Source organism: Artibeus jamaicensis, unplaced genomic scaffold, assembly GCF_021234435.1.
Source record: "Artibeus jamaicensis isolate MK-2021 breed Jamaican fruit bat unplaced genomic scaffold, CSHL_Jam_final contig_387, whole genome shotgun sequence".
NCBI classification, from domain to species: domain Eukaryota; kingdom Metazoa; phylum Chordata; class Mammalia; order Chiroptera; family Phyllostomidae; genus Artibeus; species Artibeus jamaicensis.
In genome coordinates this window covers 39,837,535-39,861,894 of record NW_026521812.1, presented here as the reverse complement: position 1 = coordinate 39,861,894, position 24,360 = coordinate 39,837,535, and the positions used below count along the sequence as shown (strand labels likewise).

Genomic DNA, 24,360 nt, shown 5'->3' with positions numbered 1-24,360 from the left:
TCCACCCAAACTATTAACCGTGACTTTTTCATGTGAGTGGCTGGTCTTGGCTCATGTTTCACAACTTCCTAAATCCTATCAAACAAGCAACAGCCAGCCTCAGTAAGCCACCAGTCCCCATACCTCTTGCTAAGTGGTTCAGCACTAGCAGCAGCCAGCCTAGATTCATGGCTTGGCTGTCCCTGGGGATCTTCAATACCAGCACAAGGAGCAGGCGTCTCAGATTACTTTATAGCTCATGCAGGGTGGCCTCAGGCAGAACACAGGTGGGGGAAGACATTGGCCTGCACCCTCTGGGGAACCTCAGAGTCTGAGCACCCAGTGCACAACTACAGACCACAGTGCAGCACCACCACCCTGCTCCTCCTGCACAGCAGATCCTCCATGGGGAGTAGAGGTTGAGGTTGGTGGTCAGTGGTCACAGCCAATCCTTGAAGCTGACTTGCCTCGGTAAATTCCTTCCATTGACCTGCCAACAGCAATCAAAACTCATTAGAGGAAGAGGGGATACTCAACCCAAACATACGGCACACCTCAAGTACTCAGCTTGGGTGATAGGGGAGGCTGTGACACTGAACCCTACGACACACTACAACATTAGGACACACTACCAAGACAGAGTCAGAGCAGCACTACCTCATACATAGAAACAAATACAGGAAGACTGCCAAAATGAGGTGATAAACATGGCCCAAATGGAAGAACAGATCAAAACTCCAGAAAAAACTAAACAAAAGGGAAATAATCTATCAGATGCAGAGTTCAAAACACTGGTTATAGGGGTGCTGAAGGAACTTTGTGAGAACCTCAGTGGCATTAAAAAGATCCAGTCAGAAACCAAGGATGCACTAATCGAAATAACAATTTACAGGTAAACAACACTACAGTGAATAAATCTGAGAATCAAACTAATGATTTGGAACATAAGGATACAAAAAACAACTGATCAGAGCAAGTAGAAAAAAGAATCAAAAAACGAAGCTAGTGTAAGCAGGCTCTGGGAAAACTTCAAGCGTTCCAACATTTGCATCATAGAGATGCCAGGAGAAGAGAATGCCAGAAAATGGGAATCTATTAGAAAAAATAATGAAAGAAAACTTCCCTGATTTGGTGAAGGAAATAGACATGCAAGTCCAGGAAGCACAGAGAGTCCTAAACAGAGTGAATGCAAAGAGGCCCTCTCCAAGACACATCATAATTAAAAAGCCAGAGGTTAAAGATAAAGAGAGAATCTTAAAAGCATCAAGAGAAAAGCAGCTAGTTACCTACAGGGGAGTTCCCATAAGACTGTCAGCTAATTTCTCAAAAGAAACATTGCAGGCAAAAAGGGACTGACAAGACATATTCAAAGTGTTGAAAAGCAAGGACCTACAACCTATATTACTCTATCTAGCAAAGCTATCATTTAAAATCTAAGGGCAGATATAGAGCTTCTCAGAAAAAACAAGAAAAGAGTTCATCATCACCATGCCATTATTGTATGAAATGTTAAAGGGACTTACTGAAGAAAAATAAGGTACAAACTATGAACAATAATATGGCAATAACTACATATCTATCAATAACCGAATCTAAAAAACAAACTAAACAAGAAGACCAGATGCAGATTATGGATATAGAGAGCATTTTGATGGTTGCCAGATGGGAGGGAGGAGGTAGCATTGGTTGAAAAAGGTGAAGGAATTAAGAAGTACAAATAGGTAGTTACAGAATAGACATGGGGATGTAAAGTACAGTATAGTTAATGCAGTAGTCAAAGAACTTGTACGCATGGTTCGTGGACATGAACAAGGGTGTGGGGATTGCCTGAGGGAGTGGGTGGTGCTGGGTGGAGGTTGGCAAAGGGGAAACTGTTGTGACAATTGTAAAGGCAGTATCAGTAAAATATAATTAAAAAAAAAGACAAATAGCAAATGTTGGTAAGGATGTGGAGAAAAGGAAACCTTTGTCCCCTGTTGGTGTGAATGTAAATTGGTATGGACACTATGGAAAACAGTATGGAGGTTCTTCAAAAAATTAAAAGTAAAACTACTGTATGTCCTAGCAACTCCGTTTCTGGGTATTTTTCTGAAGGAAATGAAAACACTAACTCAAAAACGTATCTGCACTCTCATGTTCATTGCTGTATTATTTACAATAGCCAAGACTTGCAAACAACTGAAGCATTCATCAGTGGGTGACTGGATAAAGAAAATATTCCCCCCACACACTAATATTTAGCCTTAAAAAGAAGGAAATCTTGCTATAATACCAAACTCTTAGATACAGAGAATAGATTGGTGGTTGCCAGAGGCGGGTGGTGTCAGTGAGGTGTAGTGGGCTTGGGGGTGGTCAAAATTGGTGAAGGTGGTAGCCCCAGCTGGTGTGGCTTGGTTGGACAGCATCCCACAGACTGAAATGTCGCTGATTCAGTTCACGGTTGGGGCACATATCTGGGTTTCAGGTTCAGTGCCCTGGTCAGGGCACGTACAAGAGGCAGTCAGTTGGTGTGTCACTCTTAACATTGATGTTTCTTTCTCTCTCTGTCCCTCACTTTCCCTTTTTTAAAAATAAAAAGATAAAATTAAATGGGTAAAGGTGGTCAAAAGATACAAACATTAAATTATAAAGTAAGCCCTGAGATGTAATGTACAGCATGGTGACTATAGTTAATAATACCATATCATATATTTGAAAGTTGCTAGGTAGATTTTTAAGGTTCACATTATTAAAAAAATGTAATTATGTGTGATGACAGATATTAACTAGATTTATTGTGGTATCATTTTGCAATATATACATGTACTGAATTATGCTTACAGTTGAAACTAATAAGATGTTAAGTGTCAATTATATCCCAATTTTTAAAAAGAATTTACAATGAATTTGTCATAATTTGGGAAAATGTTTGCTATATATTCATGACTGGAAAAGACCTGCAGAATTGGTATCACAGGTATTTAAAAATGTGTACAGCAGACATTGATGTGTATGTGGGGAACGTGCATGTGTGTCTTTACAACACGTCGGAATTGGACATGAGTGCAATGGTTCTGCATTCATTCTATATCCTTTCCTTTCTGAGTCAACTCTTGGAGTATGAAGACCGCATATGGGATATGAGTTGATTAATTTTACATTCAACCACATACCATTATAGAAGGACACATTTGTGTTAAAATGCCACTTGGAAACAGGAAGTGGTAAAAATGGTGCTCTCCCAGCAGTGAGCTAGGTGAGTACACTGGCATTTCTTAGTCAGCCAGGAGAGACTGGAAGGTGAAAAATTTACCTTTCTGTTGGAGACACTCTCTAAACAGCTGTCTAGAATTCAAACACTAGAATTTTTCAAGAATTAAGAATTTTTCAGATTTTTGAAATTCTAAACACCTTGCTTCAATAGTAAGGTTTTAAGGATCCATGTAAGTCAGTCCTCGACTTACAGGAAGGTGATGGATCTGCTGGACCTGCAGAGCAAGGTACTCTCACATCAGGAACAATGGATTACTTTGGCTATGATTCTTAAATTGGGGATAATGAAAAGTAGGGCCCTCTTCTTAGGTGAATTTATTCTGCCCCCTACCCCATCACTGGAGAGTTACTCATCCATACTTACCCCATTTTCTTCCAAATAAGGAAACCAAAGCCAAAAGGATTGAGTGACTTTTCTGCAATTGGCAGAGCTGGGATTTAAGTCTGAATTTTCAAAGTATGGTCTGGTTTTCAGTCCTATTCTAATTATTTGAAAAGTGGTGTAAGAGGAAATTTATATGCTTTGTGGCCAATAGTCCATGTTCAGAACATGCCCAACTTTTAAGAATGAGCCAGCAGAGCAAGTTTCTATGGACTCAACACCCCCCTAATCCCCGGTGTCTTGACACTAGTCATCATGGCAGAGGCTGCTGGCACAAATGAAAGGAGCCACAGTGTCTGGTCTGCTTATTCCAGCCTAATGTGATGAGTTGGCTACAGAAACAGATTTGTAAATTGAAGTTGATTGATAGCTGAAGGAATTTACTTTATACTGAAAGAAATTATTCTAATTTCCAAGGAAGACTTTTGAGTTAAATGTAGTATATTAGGTTGGCTCAGCTTTCATTGAGTTGAAAAAACATGACCCATGTAATTAATACTAACATTTGATCACTTTAGCTTACTTCAGAGAGAGGAGAGATTTGGAATCAAATAATGTGTTATTTCCTGACTTTATGGATCATCTTTAGATGATATTTAAAGGTTTAGTTAGGAAAAAGGACATAGACCCACAGTCTATGATATGCCTCCTAAATAGCAATAATGTAATTACTTTTGATTATCTAGATCTGTCCATGCAGAAGACATATGAGATTGCACTATTAAAATATAATTTCTTTGTTTTAGAACAGGGGTTGCCAATTCAGAATTTGTAGCACATCAGCGCCTCCACATTCATCTGTAGCCAGGGTAAAATCAGACAAAACTGTTGAAGTTCATTTTAAATCAAACGATGTTGAGAGTAATGGTTTCCGGGTTTTAGTATGCCATAAGAGTCAGCTAAAGTGTACTAAACGTGTAAATTTCTGCCTTCCCCCCCCAAATTCTAAGTCTGATTATTGGGAGCTTTAGTGTAGTGGTCAGCAGTAATCTATTTAACAAGCACTTCACAGCGTTTGGTCCAGGAACCACACTTTGAGAAACACTATTCTGAAAAATAAGGGAATATGAAAGTGCTACAAAAAAAATTAAGAAAGAAATGAAGCCTTTAAAGGAAAAGTCTTAATTGTGGAGAAGTTGCGTAATTTTGGGCCATTGATTTCAAATTGATCTTAGTCCAAAACAGATTTTTTTATATCAATAAACAGAAAAAATCGGAATTTGCATTTTAAGATTTTTTTTTAAAAAAACAGTGCCGGGGATGGGGATGGGTACTGGGATGGGGGTAAAAGGCAGAAAACTGTACTTTTAACAACAATAAAAATATAAAAATAAAAATAAAAATAAAACAGCTCCCAGTACTAATTTTATGCTAGTAAAAGGTAGCTAAGAAATACTGTCTTTAAAAACTGAGAAATAGCTGATTAGTTTGATGACTTATTTTCTTGTGAATTCAGTGTTATAGATTTATAGTGCATCAATAAAATGTTTCATACTAAAGTTGTTTCTAACCATATGATAGATAGAATTAAATTTTTTCATTTTGACATACAAGAAAGAGCATGTTGTCCCACAGAGAGCATTGTGACTTCTGGATGCTCCCGAACATGAACCATTTTGAGAACAAACTATTCTTCACTAAACCCTGAGGTCATGAAACTCTTTATCGTACATAACCTTTGCCTGGTTCATCCATCCATAGTGTGTGTGTGTGTGTGTGTGTGTGTGTGTGTGTGTGTGTGTGTGTGATATGTTGATCCACTGATGGCAAAGATGACTAGTTCTTACCTACACTGAATTTTGGCCAAGTGAAAGATTAAGGAAGACGAGCAATTGAATACAGAGTAGTAAGTGCTGTGATGGGTGAGGTTTCATGTGCGGTTAACGTTCGTTTGGGAAGTTGAGCAGTTTCTTGTAGGGGGTGGCATCTGAGATGAAATATTGAGGCTTAGGAGAAATGAATGTTTTTGGTTTCTGTTTCACTTATCATATATGATTGCTTTTTGTGTGTTCTCTTTGAATAAGATAATCTCAATTTTTTGGTAAGCATTTTTGTGTTTTTTCATCTCATTAATATATTTGCAGCTTTACTTTTTTGAATATTTTTCAAAGCTGTTTTATAATGGTCTGTTGAGAACTTGAGAACTAACTATTCAGATCTTTGCATTAGCCGTGGATTGACCAGTTTCTCCTCATATAACCTGTTCTCAATAGATATTTATATAATGAGTACTTAACCAGAAATTACTGGCTTTCCATATGATGAAGCAGAAAACTCCTTTGCTTTTCCTCCAGATGATTACTTTTAATAATTGCTAAATGATTCTTTCTGCCTTAGTTAAGGCAGAAACATTCTTAAAGTCATTTTTAAACATTTTTAAAGTCAGCCTATAAAGTTTTAACACATTAAGCATCACAAGCCTTTTTTGAATGATATACCTGATAGTGATGTAATTACTTAATCAAGTTGGTTAAAGCTCTTTTTCCTGCATTAATGTGACCTTAGATGTGATTTTTTCCTTTCTCTTCCACTAATCAAGTGTGATGGCTTTCAGACTTTTAAAGATTTTATTTATCTTTAGAGGGGATGGGAAGGAGAAAGAGAGGAAGAGAAACATCCCAGTGTTAGAGAAACAATGATTGGTTCCCTTTTTATATATAGGGGTGTGTGTGTGTGTGTGTATTTGAAATTGATAATGCTAGTATAGTTGTCCCTATTTCTCCCCTTTTCCCGCCTCCACCCGGCACCCACCACTCCCTCAGGCAATCCCCCCACCATTGTCCACCTCTGTGAGTCATCCATAGAAGTTGTTTGGCCACTCCATTTCCTACACTGCACTTTAGAGCCCCATGACTATTCTTTACCTATTTGCACTTCTTAACCCCCCTCACTTCTTCACCCATTCCCATACCCTCTCCCATCTGGCAACCATCAAAAACATGCTTCCTACCCATGCTTCCGTATCTGTTCTTATTGTCTGCTTTGTTTTTTAGATTCAAGTGTTGGCAGATATGAATTTATTGCCATTTTATTGTTCATAGTTTTGATCATCTTTACATTACTTTTCTGATATTGCCCCTTGTGTTATATAACTTTTAAAGCCAGTTATCCACCGATAGCAATTCGTATTTCTAGATTTTTTTTCAGGCACAAACATATTAAATCATACTTACACAGTGTTCCACAACTTGAGATTTTTTGTTTGTTTCTTAGTTTGTTTGGCACCTAATACGCTACTGTGGACACTGTGTCTCGAGATGCAATGTAGCATGGTCAGTAGGAGCATGGATACCAAGCCAGACTGGATTCAAATGCCATTACCTTTGCCAGTTACTTGGCCACACATTGGACAAGTTACTTAAGATTTCTCTGCCTTTGTTTTCTGATCTTTTAACATGGGAATCATAATTGTAGCTACCTCATACACTGTTGTGGAGATTAAATAATGCCTGGACATGTGTGTGCATATGAATGTTAGCTGTTACCACAAGTATTAATAACTTCATTCTGTATTACTCCTATATAATCCCCGTGTTTTGAAAGTGTAACATTGTGTTTAATCAGTCCCTTATTTGGTATATGTTTAGGCTGTTTCTAATCCTTCACTGTTACAAACAGTAATAGCCTAGGGTTGAGTGTATGTTTGCACATTTGTGTAATTGTTTCACAAACTAAATACATATATATATTTTCTGAATCTAAAATATAACCTTGCACCAAGGTACGTTTGTACCAACTGTATCAGTAATTGTTTTCTTACACTCTTGCTAATGCTGGATATTACCGGGCTTAAGTATCTTTCTTTTCTTCTAGTATTGTATGGTTAATGGAGTAGTTCCTTCCCCTGTCCCTACACCATACTCACATTTTTATTCTGTCTGCAATATGTTAAGGTAGTGATCTATTTTTTTCAAACGAGTTAATTTCCATTACCTCCTATCTCTTCCCAACTGATTTGAAATGCTACTTTTGTTATGTACCAAATTCTCATATATACCTTGATCCCTTTCTAGACTTTTAATCTCTTCTGTTGGCCTGTCTATTCCTATTAAAAGTGCCATCCACTTTTACTCATTGTAGCTTATACTTTTTGATATGTTAATAAGCCCACTATGCACATACTCAAGTGTATACACATTGTCTTTATTAGGAACAATAATTTTTTCATGTAAACTACAGAATAATTTTATTGAGTTTAAAAAATAATACCCATTGGGCTGTATCAAAATTACAAGTATAGATTATATTTGGAATGAATTTGTATTTTTACAATAATGAGGTTTAGAACTTAAAATGTCTGTTTTTAAAATATATTTTACTGATTATGCTATAACAGTTGTCCAATTTTCCACCCCTTTATTCCTCTCTGTCTTGCACCCCCCTCCCATCCACATTCTTCCCCCTTAGTTCATGTCCATGAATCATGTATATAAGTTCTTTGGCTTCTCTATTTCCTATACTACTATTAACCTTACCCTATTTTGTACCTACCAATTATGCTTCTTATTCCCTGTAACTTTTCCCCATTCTCCCCCATCCCAATCCCCACTGATAACCCTCCACATGATCTCCATTTCTGTGAGTCTGTTCCTGTTCTAGTTGTTTGCTTAGGGTTTTTTTTAGGTTCAGTTGTTGATAGTTGTAAGTTTGTTGTCATTTTACTGTTCATATTTTTTATCATCTTTTTCTTAAGTCTTTTTAACATTTCATATAATGAGGGCTTAGTGATGATGAACTTCTTTGAACTTCTTTAACCTCACCTTATCTGGGAAGCACTTTATCTGCCCTTCCATTCTAAATGATAGCTTTGCTGGATAGAGTAATCTTGGATGTAGGTCCTTGCCTTTCACGACTTTGAATACTTCTTTCCAGCCCCTTCTTGCCTGCAACGTTTCTTTCAAGAAATCAGCTGATTTTCTTACGGAAACTGTTTTGTAGGTAACTGTCTCCTTTTTTTTTTCTGCTTTTAAGATTCTCTCATTATCTTCAATCTTGGGCAATACAATTATGATGTGCTGTGGTGTGGGCTTCCTTGGGCTCAACTTCTTTGAGACTCTGAGCTTCCTGGAAGTCTATTTCCTTTGCCAGATTGTGGAAGTTCTCCTGCATTATGTTTTCATATAAGTTTTCAATTTCTTGCTCTTCTTCTTCTGGCACCCTTATGATTTGGATATTGGAACATTTAAAGTTGTCCTGGAGGTTCCTGAGCCTCTGCTCATTTTTTGGAATTCTTGTTTCTTCATTGTGTTCCTGGTTGAATGTTTATTTCTTCCTTCTACTCCAAATCATTGATTTGACTATCGGTTTTCTTCCAGTCACTATTGGTTCCCAGTATGTTTTCCTTTATTTCACTTTGCATAGTCTTCACTTTTTCCTCTATTTGTTGACAATAATCAGCCATTTCTGTGAGCATCTTGATTACCAGTGTTTTGAATGAACTTTGCATCTGATAGGTTGGCTGCCTCTTCATCACCTAGTTCTATTTTTGGAGCTTTGATCTGTACTTTCATTAGGGGCATAGTTTTTTTGTTTTAGCACAGCTGTTACATTGTAAGGGGTGGAGCCTTAGGTATTCTCTAGGGCAGGGCAACCCACTTCTCTTGGTGGTGGTGCTGTGTGTCAGGGAGGGGTCTGAGAGGGAACAAACACTGCTGCTTGCTCTGTTCTCAGCTGGCTTTTAGTCACTTCCCCTGCTATGCACAAGCAAATTGGGCTCTTCTGGTGCTGACTCCCAGGTGGGTGGGTCTCTCCAATGAATTCTTCTGTGAGGCCAGGAGTTTCTCATGTTTTGGCAACCCCTGCAGGTTTTTATAGCAAGAGGTTTTGAAGCTTCATTTTCATGGGCCAGAACCCTGGGTTGTGCGGTCTGTCTCACTCCCCAGTTGTTTTTCCTGATTGTCCACACCCAAGTGTGGGACCTCCCAGTCCACAAGCTTCCCCCTCACTCGCTGGAGTTCATCAGGTGCTGCTTTGCCTGCCCAGTCCTCCAGCCACTGCCTTGCTGGATGTCCTCTCTGCCCCTCCTACCAGTCTCAATGAATGTTTCTTCTTTAACTCCTTGTTGTCGACCTCCATACGGTTTGATTTTCTGTTAGTTCTGGTAATTAAATTTGCTTTTGTCCTTCTTTTGGTTGTATGAGGAGGCAAAGTATATCTACCCATGCCTCTATCTTGGCTGAAAATCCTAAAATGTCTTATTTGTTCAGGGTTTTCATTTTCTAATATCTTACACATTTGTTATAAAGTATATTCCTGTGTATTCTGTATGTTTTCTTTCCATTTTGAATGTGTTTAATAATGTGTAAGTTACTAATATGTGTGTATGTACACGTACACACTCAGCCTTTTGTACTCTTTAATACTTATGAAGTTCTCTTAAATTTTTTAACCTTACAGTCACATCATACGCAAATAATAAATTTCATATTTCTAATGTTTATGCCACTTGCTTTTTTCTTAATTTATCATAGTGACTGGACTCCAGAATGGTGTTCAATGACCTTGATGATAGCAGGCATCTTTGTTGATTCTTTCTATGTATATTTAATTCACTTAAAAATGTTAGTGACTTTTTTTGTGTTTATCACATTATTACCTCTAATCAGCTTTACCTCAAGGCTTCTTTTATATTAAGACAGAGAGTTCTTGGGAAAGTGTAAGATCTTTTCCTACCATAGTCTTTATTTAGCTAAGAATAAAAAGTGTTTCGAATGAACTTTGCATCTGATAGGTTGGCTATTTAATCCCCGTCAGTTTAGATGTAAGGTGAAAGATCTACCCTCTCCCTCCAAATCCAGTGCCACGTTAACAGTTATAAAGTTTGGTTGGAAAATAATACGATATATGCCACTTCTCTGCACCCTGAAAGTGAGGAATAGGCTGGGCTTCACCTTCCTAGAGATTCTGTTTTGTCAACTGCAGTAGGTGTTGCTACCTGTGTCCTGGAAAGCTAGACCTCAGAGTGCTCCTGATGCGGTTGGACCTCTGCCAGCACTCCCTCAGCCTCTTTGCCCCTCTGAGCAAGCCAGTGGCAGTGTTTCCTTGGACCCCAGAAGTGCTGATTTTATCTATTCGAGTAGGACTGAAGGTCAAGTATAAGAGATTGTTCAGGTGTATCTGACTTCAAGTTAACTCTGTTCTCTTAACAGTTTAACTCTATCCGGGTAATAGAAAGCCAGAAATTTTAAATAATCTCAAATGTAATCAAGAATTAAATGTGTTGGCTTAGTTTTCTTTGACCTGTTAGCTGCTCTTCATTCACAGGTAAAAATTACACTATGGATAATTATTTTATTGCTGTGAAAGAAGAGAAGATCTTATATATTTTCCTAATACTAGGGGAAAGTTTGCCTTTTGTCCACCCCTGCCAGTTCCTGTATTTATTGGTTGTATCACATTTTTTTTAATTTTTCAGTTTGTATTTAAATTTTAATTGAAGTAATCAGGCTTAAGTTTTTCCATAGTTACAATCTAGGTAGATTTATGTCTCTTTTTTCCTGTTAGTAATATTAATATTTTCCCTAGTTTTTTTTATTATGAAAAACATCAAACATAAGAGAGCTATCTTGCTGAATGTTAACACATTCTGGATATGTCTGATTGTTTCTTCATGATTCACATAAGAACTTTTCATTATTGTAGTCTTCATGATTTAGGTCTGTTTCCCAAGAATAATTTGTATACTTAGTCATGGCACGTAATGTTATTATTGACCTGATTCCATTTCATTCTGTTACTGAATACGATCTTAGCAGAGAGATCTTGTAAGTAATGGCTCTGAGAACAGGATCCTAATTTGAGAATATCTGTCTTCTCTCTCCATTCCTAACAAACATTTTCTCTGTGGCCTTAAGTGAGTTACACAACTCTTTTGCTCATGTTATAAAACAAGCAGAATTACCTACCTTATTCTGATTGATGGTTATGAAACCCATAAAAGATGTAAAGCATAACTAAAATGGTATTATAGAAATGATTGTGATACTCTTTCGGTTTTTCCAAGCAAGCTTCCATTTAACATAAATGTTAAATCCTCAGCAGACATTTCTTGTCTCTTATTTACATTTGTATCTGAAAGGAAGGAAACCTTAAATGCCTTCTGTGTGGTAAGCACTGTGTTAGATTCTCCAGACTCTCTTCTCATTTAGTTTTGAAGCCTCCATTCTAACTTGTGAAATAGGTGAGTTGCTATTTCCATTTTACAGACAAGGAAACTAAAGATCAGAAGCCTTTAGTAATTTGTTCTATATTACAAACATAGTAAGCCAGAGCCAGACTATGAGCCCAGATATTTGTAAGTTTTCTAAGCTGAGCTTTTTTGTAAGAATTCTTCTGAATACTTCTGAATGTCACATATATTGAGGAAAATCCAACAAAAGTTGGTAGCTACTAATGAAGAATTTATACCAACTTATGACCAAAATCATTTAAGATGTAAACAGTGTTTTTAACTTCATTAATGTTCCAGTTACGTTATATCTTCTGTCACTGATTCTGTTTTAGAATGTTGGCAAAGGATGAACTGATGACCATACTTCAGAAATGTTTCAACGTTTTGAAGTCCTCTTCTGAAAAGCAGCTTGGCAGCTCAGCAAAGAGGATAGAGGAGCTCCTGGCCCAGTTTCAGAGTCTTGATGGTAAGAAGATAATATCTTGCCAGTTTACTAGCTGTGACAGTCTCATAACTGAAATGACATGGAAAACCCACGTTCTGATGTATTGAGAGATGAAGGGATAAAGTAGTTCATGATCAGTTAGTATACCAAGCCTCAGAACATCACACTTTAACAGTCACAAACAGGCCAAATAGTTCTTTTCCAGCTTTGGTTAAACAAAAAAAAGCATCAAGTGGGCATTAAAAACAAACAAACAAACATTATGTCTCCAGATAACAATTTGGAGGACTTAGCTTTAAAAAGCAGGGTTGGGGTAAGGGGAACAAAAAAATACATCAAGATTGACCAGAGTAGCAGGGGTATCATAATTAAGGACTCCTTTTAGATTTTTTTCTCAAGCATTTCATCAAATTCTTTATAGATTTCAAAAATACTGCACAAGTCATTTGTAAGCCTGAAAAACAATAGCCCTGAACTGCTTTCACAGCCCTGAGGCTCACTGGTATTCGATTACTAAAATATGCATGAGTCTCGCTTTAATTGGATTCACAAGAGCCTGAATCTTCAGTGTAAATGACTCAAGGCAGCCTGGCATTTTTCTGTGTTGAAGGGTTGCCAATTCCCTTTATTTTCATACCCCCACGTTTTTAGCACCAAAGTGTGATATTCCTTTGGTAAAACAAGGAAACAAACGTGCACTTTTTACTTTCTCCTGTTTAGTAAATTTAGTGGAGTTTAGGGGAAAGAGGCAGCTTGGTATACAATGCACACATGTCTGTGTGCTTATTGGCCATGGCATAGTGAAAATGTTTTACTTGGAATGCCCATAGCAATCTTTGTTATATTTGGCGAGAGTTCTTTTAGCCTAGAAAAGCCTTTGGATTTAGGAAGCTACTTTTTGCTGAAGTCCCTCCCTTCTCTCTCTTGCTGTGGTGTTAGGTACCTGGTAGGTGCTTAGTTAATGGAAGGTGGAAGAGAAAGTTTGAAGTGGCACGAATAGGCCGAATGAGGAAGTACTCCAAGGACTGAGGGGGTTGGTCCCCTCCAAGTTGTATGTAGGCATTTCTCTTTTGCACTACAGCTGGGGCCTGATCATTTTTAAAAGGCTGTAAATTGGTAATCATAAGGATTATTGTTCAGCTACATACATTATCTAAAGCCCAGGAAGAGAAGATACCTTGCTCACCATCCCACAGCTAGCTAACACTCAGACCGGAGCCCGCCCACCTCTCTTAATCACCAGCTCGCTGTTTTTTTCCCCCGATTCACAATTTAAATCCCCTCTAATTGTGGTCACTGGGACATTGAGGGTCCAACTTTAGGGACATAAATAGGGTAAGAGACTTAGGAGAATTTAAGATAAATTAGGTAGATTTCGATCTTATATAAAAGTAGACTCAGATTTTTATAAAATGAGACTGCAGATATTACAATTAGAGTTCATGTAACATGAGCTAGTGAACAAATTCTGAATGTCCTAATACTAAATGAAGGAATGTAACTTAATGGGAAGGCTGGAGAGCAAGATGATTGACAGTGTGTAGAATAAAGGATTTTACAAGTAGAAGCAAAACCAGTGTTTTGAAGAAATGTTTATATTTCTCCATTTCCAGAGGTGACACAGTGTTAGTAATAAAGTAAAATTAAACCCCCCTATACTGGACAAGTAGAAATATTTGACTGTATGCTACCTCTGGTTCCTTGACACTTATTACATATTATTAGAGTCTGGTTTTAAAATTACATTTGGAGGGTTAAGCAGGTCAGATTTATTTTTAAGGCTCTGCTACATGTTAATGAAATGGGATAAAGAATTTATTAGATATTTTAACAAATTATATCTTTCTTGAACCAAGAATTATCCAGAGTTAAAAAGAAATCCGTTATGTGAGAACATGTACATTCTCCAGCTGCATCCTGTGAGTGAAGTTTCCAGAACCTGCCTGCATGAGCAGAGGTTGTTGGAGAACCTCATTCTCTCCGGAAGCACACCTTTTAAAGATGCACTTGGTGTTTTTTAGATTTCAAAAATTTTATGTTCCTTCTTTAATAATTTTTCAATAACAGTGCATTGGGGCATCAAGGCCAAACTTGCCAGGGTGTAGGTTTATGTTATTTATTAACTTGGCATAATCAAAGGAACACAATTTGAATTTTATTTTTTAGAAGCTATGTATAACAGCACAAAGATTTAGTGTTTTTTTGCTGTCGGTTTTGGGGAGGGGGGTGTTTGTATTTTGTTTTCACTGTGGTCACATTTTTGAAATCCAGTAGCTGGTTTTTTCAAGACCCTTTTGCAGCATAACTTATGTATTAGTTATTGACCTTCAGCTTCAAGAACAAAATCGTTTATCTGATGGGCCCTTGATCCCCTACCACATTAAAAAAATCAGATGAGACTTTATTTCTCTTGGAGTAGAAATAGTGTTTAGGGTGGTCGCTGACACGCTGTGAAAGAATTCACAAAGTGCAGAGAGTGAAGGTTTTTATATTTACTTTTCAAGGGAAGGAAGGGGCTGGGTGTGGAGATACACATGCCCCAGCACCAGCAGAGGGGCAGGGGCTGTGAGTTTTTATCTGGGAATGGGGTGGTTGTAGAGCAGGATGTTTCAGTTGGGCTGCAGCTTGTTGTTACCTTTGGGGGCAGGGGCAGGGTCAAGTCCTATGGTTGTTGTGGTCTGGTATGTGTTTTGTGGGCTTTGGAGCCTCTGCACCTTCAGGACGCTTACAGTAATTTTCTAGTCCTGAGGATAAAGGCTCATAAAACTATTAGGGTCAGCTGCGCTGTATGGGGTCCAACCAGCTCTGAGAAAGAGGGCCTGAGAGAGTGGCTTTTGTCCTCTTAGTTGGTTCTCTTGACTTGATTGAATTAAACCCAGTTGCTGTGTATTGGTTTTGTATTTAAAGCAGAAGCCAAAGAGGAAGAAGATACTTCTGGGTCACAGTCAAAGGGGCTTCAGAAGACAGACCTATATCATCTTCAAAAGGTCAGGTCACACTTTCTTTTCCTTCCAACTACTTCCTTTGACACTCCCTTTTTTTTGGTGTATACTCTGGATTAACTCTGCCTGGATGTTTTTATTTTTCTTTTAAACCACAACCAGGAACAAAGCAAACTTTGTAACTCACAAATTAAACATCCTTTTTATCCCACTGCCATCCTCATCTCCATGGACAATCCTTAATTTGCTAGGGAAGGTAGATGGAAGCTGCTCCTGCAGCCTCAGAGGGAGAAAGAAAACTAACTGGCAGTAAAAGGTAAAATAGGAACATAGTTGCATAAAAGAATCAGATTATTTATCTGATGTATTTATGTGTTTTTATGTTGAGCCTACCTCATTTGTTTTAGATGCTTTCCTTGATTTTTTCAATGCATATTCAGTGTAGAGAAGAAATTGAGCCACAATATATCCAATATAATCTTTTTCAGACAGTTCTAACTTTAGAGTCTTGGTTGTCGAAGTATAGAACCTTCTTTGTATAGCACAATGCCAAGTTAGGATAAATGTAGAGTACAAAAATAAAACACATGGACCCTGTTCTGTTAGTATGGCAAAAGGGCAAGGTTTTTCTTCCTTCATCCCCTTCTGGCAGGTCCTTTATTTAAATGAGGTAGTGTGCTGTGGATAGTGAGCACTCTGCCGTATAACTTAGTAATGAAGTGAACTAACTGCCCTTTTCCCTCTCTCCCTGAAAATTCACTTGATATTTGAAACAAAACACCTAGGAAAAGAGATTCTTTCCAGACCTTAAAAATAAGAAACAACGCATTTTTTGATCCCCTCATTTGGTTCTTTCTTGCACATTGTCTTGTGGAATGGCATTTATCCATCACCCGTCTCTGCCCGACCACAGAGTTCCCCTCAGAGGGATTTTCTTTCTCAGTATCACCAGAAAACATATGTTCTTTCTATTCACAGTCCTTATTGGAGATGAAGGAGTTGAGAAGAACAGGTAAGAAGCAGACCAAGTTTGAACTACTGAGAGAAAAAGTTGTGAACTTCATTGATGGTCTGGTGAGGTGAGTCTGTCGCTCTTAAGAGCTAAAAGTCAGGCTATTTTCCCAAACAACACCGCCGTGATAGCTGTCTATAGCCATTCCAGGACACTTTTCCCTGGATGAGGCTTTATGCTTTTCGGGTTCCTCCTCCCATCTAAGAATTGTCCTTCCATTCTTATGAAGGTGTAATCAAAATGATTTAGTGTATTCTTTTACTGCCAGTTAAAGAATACAGGTGTAAATGTGATCTGGCTCATTAGGTTCCAGCAGAGAGGGGTAGTGGTGGAAAGTGTTTCTCCCCTTTCCAATAACAAACTGTTTACATGGCACTTCTTCCATTATCTTTGCTAGCAGTATGCTGGACCTGGGCTAAGCCCAGAAAATACCCGTAATGTCCTGTTTCATCCTGAGTAAAGAACATAATGCTAAAGAATAGCAGGGCAACTAATTACCAGCACTAAATTCATGTTAAGAAATGTACTCATAGTAAATTTAGAAGTCTGCCCGTCCTGCCTATATTTTTAAGGTGATTCTTTTTTTTTTTGAAACTCAGATCATTGATATAGGAAAACATGAGAAGTGTGGGAAAGAAAATGATTTAATAGTTAAAAAGTAGGAAAAAATTGTTAATTTATCATTGCTTATTTTTTCAATGGCAGTTCAAACTCAACAGGAGGCTAGGCACTGAATAGAATCACATACTAAAAAAAAATAGCTCAGTTACAAGACAGAGAGGGTTTTCTGATAAATGACTTGACCTTCTTGGAAGTGAAAAGTTCAATTTTCCAGGACAGTGTAGGGGCAGAGTCATTGTTCCTAGTCATTGGGGAGAAATTACTAATGTCAAGGAAGAGGTCCAAATGATCAACCAAGTATGACAGAGGAAGGAGAAGTGTGTCATGTAGAAGTGATGCAATGCAATGTTGAACTGGCCTACTAGCCAGAAAGGACCTTATAGAACTCATAGAGTTAATCTTGCCCTAATGGCTTTCCTGTTGGAGTTTCCAGTTCCAAGTTCCTGGCTGTTCCCTTTTACCGGGTTGTGACCATTGTAGTTGCTAAAAATAATTTTGCAATGCTATGTAGCCTAATTTCTAGGCCAAATGTCAGGTTCCTTTTTGAGTTCTCACCAATCCTAAATTGTAGGCACTGAAACCAAACAAACATTGCCCTTTTGTGATCTTTCACCTAATATATCTGATTATTTACCTTCTGAGTAGTTACTGAAATAAAGCTGAGCAAAACTGAAATACTGTTAAATCACAAAAATTTCCATATTAAGATTGACTTCCTTTACCAAGACTGACTGTTGCAGGGAGGAAGAGATTAGGATTTGTAGCAAATTAGAGTAAAAGGGACCAGAGGAATCATGTGGCAGCTAAAGCCCGGAGAGAAGACTGACTGGAAAGTCACAGCCCCAGTATGCAGACATCCTCAGAAGGCCCTGTTTCCCCACACCGTCCCCAAGGAGCACTCACATAACAGATGTTTGAACTGAGCTTGGAGTTCGAGAGAAACGTGGAGGAGGAAGATCCAGAGGTTCAAACAAGCCGTATGTACAAACAGACCATGAAACTCTTTGCTGAGCTGGAGATGAAAAGTACAGGGAGAAGCCAAAGAGATGCATGAAAGGAAGTGGAAAAGGAAAGAAGAGACCGATCTCAAAAAGCCAAATGGGAGAGGGAGTAGCAGAGAAACAGAGGAACACTGGAGAGGGCCATGTGGACAGCTGGTGAAACTTCCAAAGAAACACTGAGGGGAAGAAAGAGAAGAAAATTGGACCTTCCTGAAACCACCAGAAGTAAAAATGGAGCAGTGTTGAGTGACCCCCTGGGGTCATAGCCACAGACCCTAACCCCCGTCTCCCCTCCTACTTTGAAGGACTCATTCTTCCCTCCCATTACCACCCCAGCGTAGGCTATTTGCTTTTTAGTCCATTTTTGTTTTCAATGCAAGTTAATATTAATCACAGTAATTCTTTTGTACATTGAAATGAGGCTTAGTTTAAAAAGAAACATTCTCTCACCCTCTACTGCGAGGCAAACCAAGATTGGAAGGTGCCACTGTTGGTGCTGCCTTCTTTCCACAGCACACAACATTTTGTACTTCACTGAATTGTGCTAGTTAGAAATGTCCTGTAGTTTGTGGAAATCACCCAGTTAAACATATTGCTTTAAGAAAAGAAAAAAAAAAAAGGTAAACATAAGCCGTAGACTCTGGAAGGCAGGGTTTCCAGCATACCATGAGCAGCTCTTGCTGAAACAGCAGAGACTAAGTTCCCGCTTTCTAAATTACCAGTTTCAATTTTGTAGCCCTTGTTGACACTTAATGGTTCTACCACTTCTTAAAAGTACCTCTCTGATCTGAGTCCAAAATGAGCAGCATCGTGCATGCAGTATTCTCGTGTCAGACCTTGTTGCTAATTCGCACAGTAAATAAGTTGCAGAAATATATTTCTGTGCCATCCTCCAGGTTTGTAGTTTGGATAAAACATCTAATGTATGATACTTTGTTACTGTTCATCTAATTTGGCCCAGTGGAAACAAAATACAGGCAAATATATTGCTTCTGATGGATATATCCTTTGAGGATATTAAAAAAACAAAACAAAACAACAAAAAAACACTTATCTGTTCCCTTGGGAATTAACTGAATTTCTAAACTTTGAAAACAGAAATGTTAAAAAGGGAGAGGAGTATAAATGTGAGACAATAATTTTTTCTGAAATTGACTATCTGCTTGCCTTGTTAGCTAGCCTTCCAGTCTTTATCACACAGCAAGGACTTCAATAGGGTCTTTGATGATTGGGGAGAAACAGCCTGAGGTTCATACAGGAAGAATTTATGGTCAGAAATTATAAATGGGTAGCCTGCCCTCCAGGGAGGTACGGCGTCACAGAAACCATTCCTGAAGTTACAGCTAAATTAACTTAATCTTGAGTAAAATGGTAGCAGTACTTGAGATATGGAATTCTGGTCCTTAGGGCCAAGATGAAAATCATACTCTTTGTAAATGGGCTTCATCCTGATCAACTCTGCGGAAGTCTACAGAAGTGGACTGAGCAGGGGACCAGGAGCAGTGTGCATTGTTAATACCTTCTTCACTTTCTCTTCCTCTATTGACCACAGGGGTGGAGCAACTTTAGTGGGGTTTTGTAGACAATGGTATCTTCTCCAGGAAGGAGTAAGCCAGGAGAGGGTAATTTACCTGCTGACTGGGCTAAGGTAAATGCTTCACTCTGGTTGCACTAGTGGAAAAAGGACCTGACACAAATCTGTCACGTGGCCAAAATATTTAAAGGCTAGGAATGGACTAAGCCTCTGGAAGCTTTATGAAGGCATGCGAGTTAACTGAGTGACTTACTACTCTCTTTGGGTAGCGTGGACCGATTTGCTACCCTCCAGGCCATCCAGGAGCAATGTCACTGTCATGGTTGAGACCAGCTGATGGGCTCATTACACAAAGTGATCATTTTAATGCTTTATTTTTAAAATTCAGATTTCATTACCATTGGTTTGTCATCTAGCTCGTAATTAAGAATTCCAAGTTAACTTTGTTTCAGTAACTGGAATTTTAATGATAATTTGCTTTTCAGTATTCTAAAACAAAAATTTAGCTTTTCAGCCTAATGCAGTAAAAAGTAATTCTAACAAAAAACTTTCCAGGTATCAGTTAAATAAACTAAAACATTTTTTGTGATCTAGAAAGAATTTCCTAAATTCTTTAATTCCAGGCTTGAGGCCTGTTTAATATTGCCAAAAATTAAATGTTTACTCTGGTAAGGAATGTGAATATCTATTTTCTAAACAATTTAAGAATTCATTAACACTTTGAGAAGTTCTACTTAAAATTTTTTAGCAGTAGGTCATTTTATATATGTTTGTTTCTAAAGGTTTTAATCAGAATATAGTTTATTGCACTCTAAAGAGTTTTAGAAGTTTCTAAAAATATATGGAAAAGGTACAATTCTGAGTGAACCTGCCCTGGACTTAATATTTGGGTGTTTAATTTTTGTTTTTGTTTGTTGTTGATTTTCCTCTTTAAGTAAATTGGTTAGTCTTGCACCAAAAATTGACAAAAATGTTACGCTGAAATTAAACCTGTGTTTTATCTAAAAGCTTATACTTCGGCTGTTTCAGAGAACACCTTCTACCTCCTGAGACACAGCCTCTGCACGAGGTGGTGTACTTCACTGCTGCCCACACCCTCCACGAACACCTGAATGCTGCTCCTCGAATTGCCCTCCACACCGCACTGAACAATCCTCATTATTATCTGAAGGTAAGAAACAGATTCATTTCTCTGAGTTTATTTTCAGATCCCAGGTATTATGTATCACAAAAATACTGTAAATTTACAATTCTAGTGACCAGGGAGTTAGTTGGCAGCTCAGGGTTGCACCTCTTTCAGATACTTTTCTATCCTTTTGACTTTAGAGGGAGTTTTCTAAGCCAGTGAAAATAACAATCAATAGTCAACTAATGCTGCCAACTTTGGATCATGTGTAAAATGCCTTCCTTTCCATGTGATAATGGATTTCAAATCATTTGAAAAGCGCTGATTTTTGTAGGTATTAGGATCTGTAGTGTTGACAAGTCTTTTTTTGAGATTACAGCCTTCATAGTGGTGTGTTACAGTAATTCTGAGAATTCAACTTAATTTCAAGTTTTGGCAGTGGCAATTTATTGAAAATCCACAAATTCCATAAACTTTTTATGGAAACCATAAATTCACTAGGGGCTCAGAAATTAGCAGTGTATTAAATGAAAACAGAAAACTAAGTTTTCCATTTAAGACAAGCATAAATGAAAAATATGCTTGTCTTCTATTCCCGGGAGTATTCTAGTGACTGGGAATTAGGAGATCATGACCAAGACCTAATCCTGAACATGCAGCTAACTGTTGGAGAGTAAATGCAACTTGCTATGTAAAGGAAACTAGAGTCCATTTTATTACTGGCTTACTAATTTTAGGTGTGGAGGCTTATTACTGTCTGGTCTTGCTCCTAGTCATTTCTGAAAGGTAGTCATCTTAGTTTACTGTTATTTTTAGAATGAAGCACTGAAAAGTGAAGAAGGCTGCATTCCAAATGTTGCCCCAGACATCTGCATAGCATATAAACTGCACCTCGAGTGCAGCAGGCTAATCAACCTTGTGGACTGGTCAGAGGTAGGTGGGGGAAAAAGAGCAAGCAGTATATTTGTGTACCATGCATGACAACCCTCCTGGGAGTATTGATACTTTTGGTACTTTGAAACTGATGTTTTTTTAATGTCTTATTTGGAAAGTATAAATCGTTGCACTCTTCAAAAATTCCTCCAGAATAGCAGCTTAACTGCTCAACAGTCCCACTCCCACTCCCCTGCACTGATCTCACACACTTCAACCAAGCCAGTGATGCATTCAGGCCAGGTCACAATATGGGATCAAATCCCAGTTAACAGTTAACCAAAAGCTGAGCAATACAAGTAAGTTTTGTTACTCTGTGAAATAAGTATATTAACCAGCATTTTCCTTATTGTCTAAAAGGAAAAAAATATTCAAATAACCACAGTAGCAATCAGGAAATACAAGGAATACTTGGCAAGAGCATGACACATTGTCATTCTTATTTTAAATTAACTAAAATATGGCTTTTACCTTCCCTTCTCAAAATATGCATTATTATCACATTAATTCTGTTGAAGGCTCTATTTTACAGATCTTATCACCATTTAAAAATATTCATGTTTGGCTTCTTCCAAGAAAAATGGGCATTTTTCTGGGGTAATGGAGGTTGGGGAATACAGGATATGTACATGACACCCTTTGCCTTTCAATTTCAAGTGTTTTTTCCCTCTGTACCTTCTTCTCTGAAACATAAGATTATTCAGGAACTGCTCTATTCTCTTTTAACATGTACTTGATTTACAGTCATCATCAGTATGGTTTTGAGAATCTGAAGTTTGTTGTAATTTTTTAAAATGTGCCAGTTAGCAGCAGCAGTGCTTGATCTGGCCTCATACAGAGCCATCAAGTGCAACGGAAGATGTTTGGCAACAGTAGGGATTTTTATTTTCTTCTGTCTGGTCTCTCAAAAGGCTTTTGCAACAGTTGTGACAGCTGCTGAAAAAACAGATGCCAGTTCTGTAACCTCAGAAGAAAGGAATGAAATTATCCAGTATCCTTTTAAAACCATTTCTGCAGTGTCCAAGTCTATGTATAAAATGTTCAGTTTTCCCAGATCTACATTAGAGAATGTAAAGACATGGTGCAGCCAATCTTGTAATTATTAACCATACCATCCCAGACTCATTTCTAAATATTTAATTCAAATTTAGTTTAAAAAAATGAGACCAAATCTAAAATATTTGGTTTAACACGTATCAAGGTTATATTCCAAAATTCCCCCCAAATATCTTAAACTGTCATTATTGAATTCTCTATAAGGTTATTAGTATTCTTTTAGAAGTGGAGGGGGCACAATTTTCATACTATGGGGAAAATTAGAATTAGCATCAAGCACTTTTCCATTCATGTCTTAATTTAGGAGTATGTATTTGAACTATGTTTTAACATTGAGATTTTAACCTTTCTGTCAAACTCTACATGACCAGTTTCCTTAACTATATACCCTTCAGTGCTCGGTTTATTAGAGCTGTTTCTGAACTAGAACTTCTAGGATTTGTAAAACCTACCAAACGGAAGACTGACCATGTGGCAAGGCTAACATGGGGAGGCTGCTAGAAAGCAAGTGAATGGAGCCACAGGGATCACATTTGGCTTAAGAGAAAATGGACCACTGTCATAATTATATATACCTACATGAAGACAGATGATGTAATTCCCATGTAATGTTTAACCAGAAAGTAGACTGCTAATCTCAAACAGGAACATATCAAAACACCTTTGGAGTACTTTAGAATCCAATAACATGCTTATTATATTGTAACTAAACCCTCTGACATTATCACTGTAATTTTCACATCATTAATAAATTATTCTTGAATAGTATATGAATGTAATAAATTCCCTTACCCAGGAGTATAAATCAGTTGCAGTCGATTAACAGTACTCATTCTTGCTTCAAGATATTTTGGGGACAAATGGGAAAACTGAATATGGACTGGATGATAAATTAGGTAAGTACTAAGTGGGATAAAGATATCCGAATAACTACCTTTTAGGAGCTGCAGCATGTATGGTTTTTGAAAAACACACACACAGCTATACACAGCAAGTATCGTACCAGTAACTCTTTAAGTGTATTAGAATGTTCTTTTAGTTTTCCTAATAAAAATGGAAAAAAGAAAGTTCTTGAGTTTTGCTCTAAAGGTTGTAGAGCAGAAACAGTAATAGAGGTAGAGAGGGATTCCAGGATCAAGATTTTTAATAGCATGTTTACTATGCTTATGGGAATGCTCTAGGAACCAAAATGGATGCAGGAGAGGATGCTGGGAACTGTCTTTGGGACCAGAATTTGGATCTAATTTTTACCTAAGGCAAACATAGGAACAGAATTGTTGGAACCATATCTGAGTTAAACGCACAAATGATTAGGTACTTAATTAACAAGAATCACTGTAAAATTTTGAATGGAGTAGATAACCCACATAAGACAATCACTTCCAACCCTAACAGCTTGAGATCACCTAGGGAGCATATTAAATTCCAACAGTCCTCCCCTTCCCCAAACAAAGCAGTCTCGGGGTAGGGTCTTTCCTACAAGTTTGCCAGTTTAATACTGCTGATTCAATAAATATCTCATTTGGAAACCATTTTCTTAAGCAGTGTAAGTTCTTACCATAAACTGAATTAGCTTTCATATTTTAAACCTCCAGTACATTTTTCTCAGATTGCCTATGCTTGCTTTTCCTCAAAAATATAAAGAATTGTATCTGGCAGTGCCCTTGTTAATTGATTTACTGAACATATCAGTAACCTAATTAAGTACAACATCACACCAGCACTGCTTTTTACTGAAATGGTAAAATTGTTAGCACACTAAATTCTATAGATATTTACCTATTAAAAGCAATTCCAAAAATTCCAGAGATATTTGGGAATTTGGAATCCTTAGATAACTTATATTGTATAATCTATTGGTACAAAGTGGGGCTGGTATTTGGACTTTTCTAATTATAACCAAATTT

The 24,360-nt window shown here is 37.7% G+C and overlaps 1 protein-coding gene across 5 annotated transcripts in view; it reads left to right on the top strand.

Annotated features, from left to right (window-relative positions):
• Window positions 1–23,221, top strand: part of ORC3 (origin recognition complex subunit 3) — a 62,569-nt gene extending 39,348 nt beyond the window's left edge. For 4 of the 5 annotated variants that reach the window (XM_053664841.1, XM_053664839.1, XM_053664842.1 and 1 more), the window contains 7 exons: window positions 12,116–12,249; window positions 15,136–15,215; window positions 16,149–16,249; window positions 20,368–20,509; window positions 21,281–21,397; window positions 22,309–22,388; window positions 22,849–23,221. In XM_053664841.1, coding sequence (XP_053520816.1) covers window positions 12,116–12,249; window positions 15,136–15,215; window positions 16,149–16,249; window positions 20,368–20,509; window positions 21,281–21,397; window positions 22,309–22,388; window positions 22,849–22,954 — 760 coding nt within the window. In that variant the 3' untranslated portion in view covers window positions 22,955–23,221. The remainder of the gene's footprint in view (window positions 1–12,115; window positions 12,250–15,135; window positions 15,216–16,148; window positions 16,250–20,367; window positions 20,510–21,280; window positions 21,398–22,308; window positions 22,389–22,848) is intronic. The other variant, XM_053664840.1, reaches the window with a different exon arrangement.
• Window positions 23,222–24,360: the final 1,139 nt, after the last annotated feature.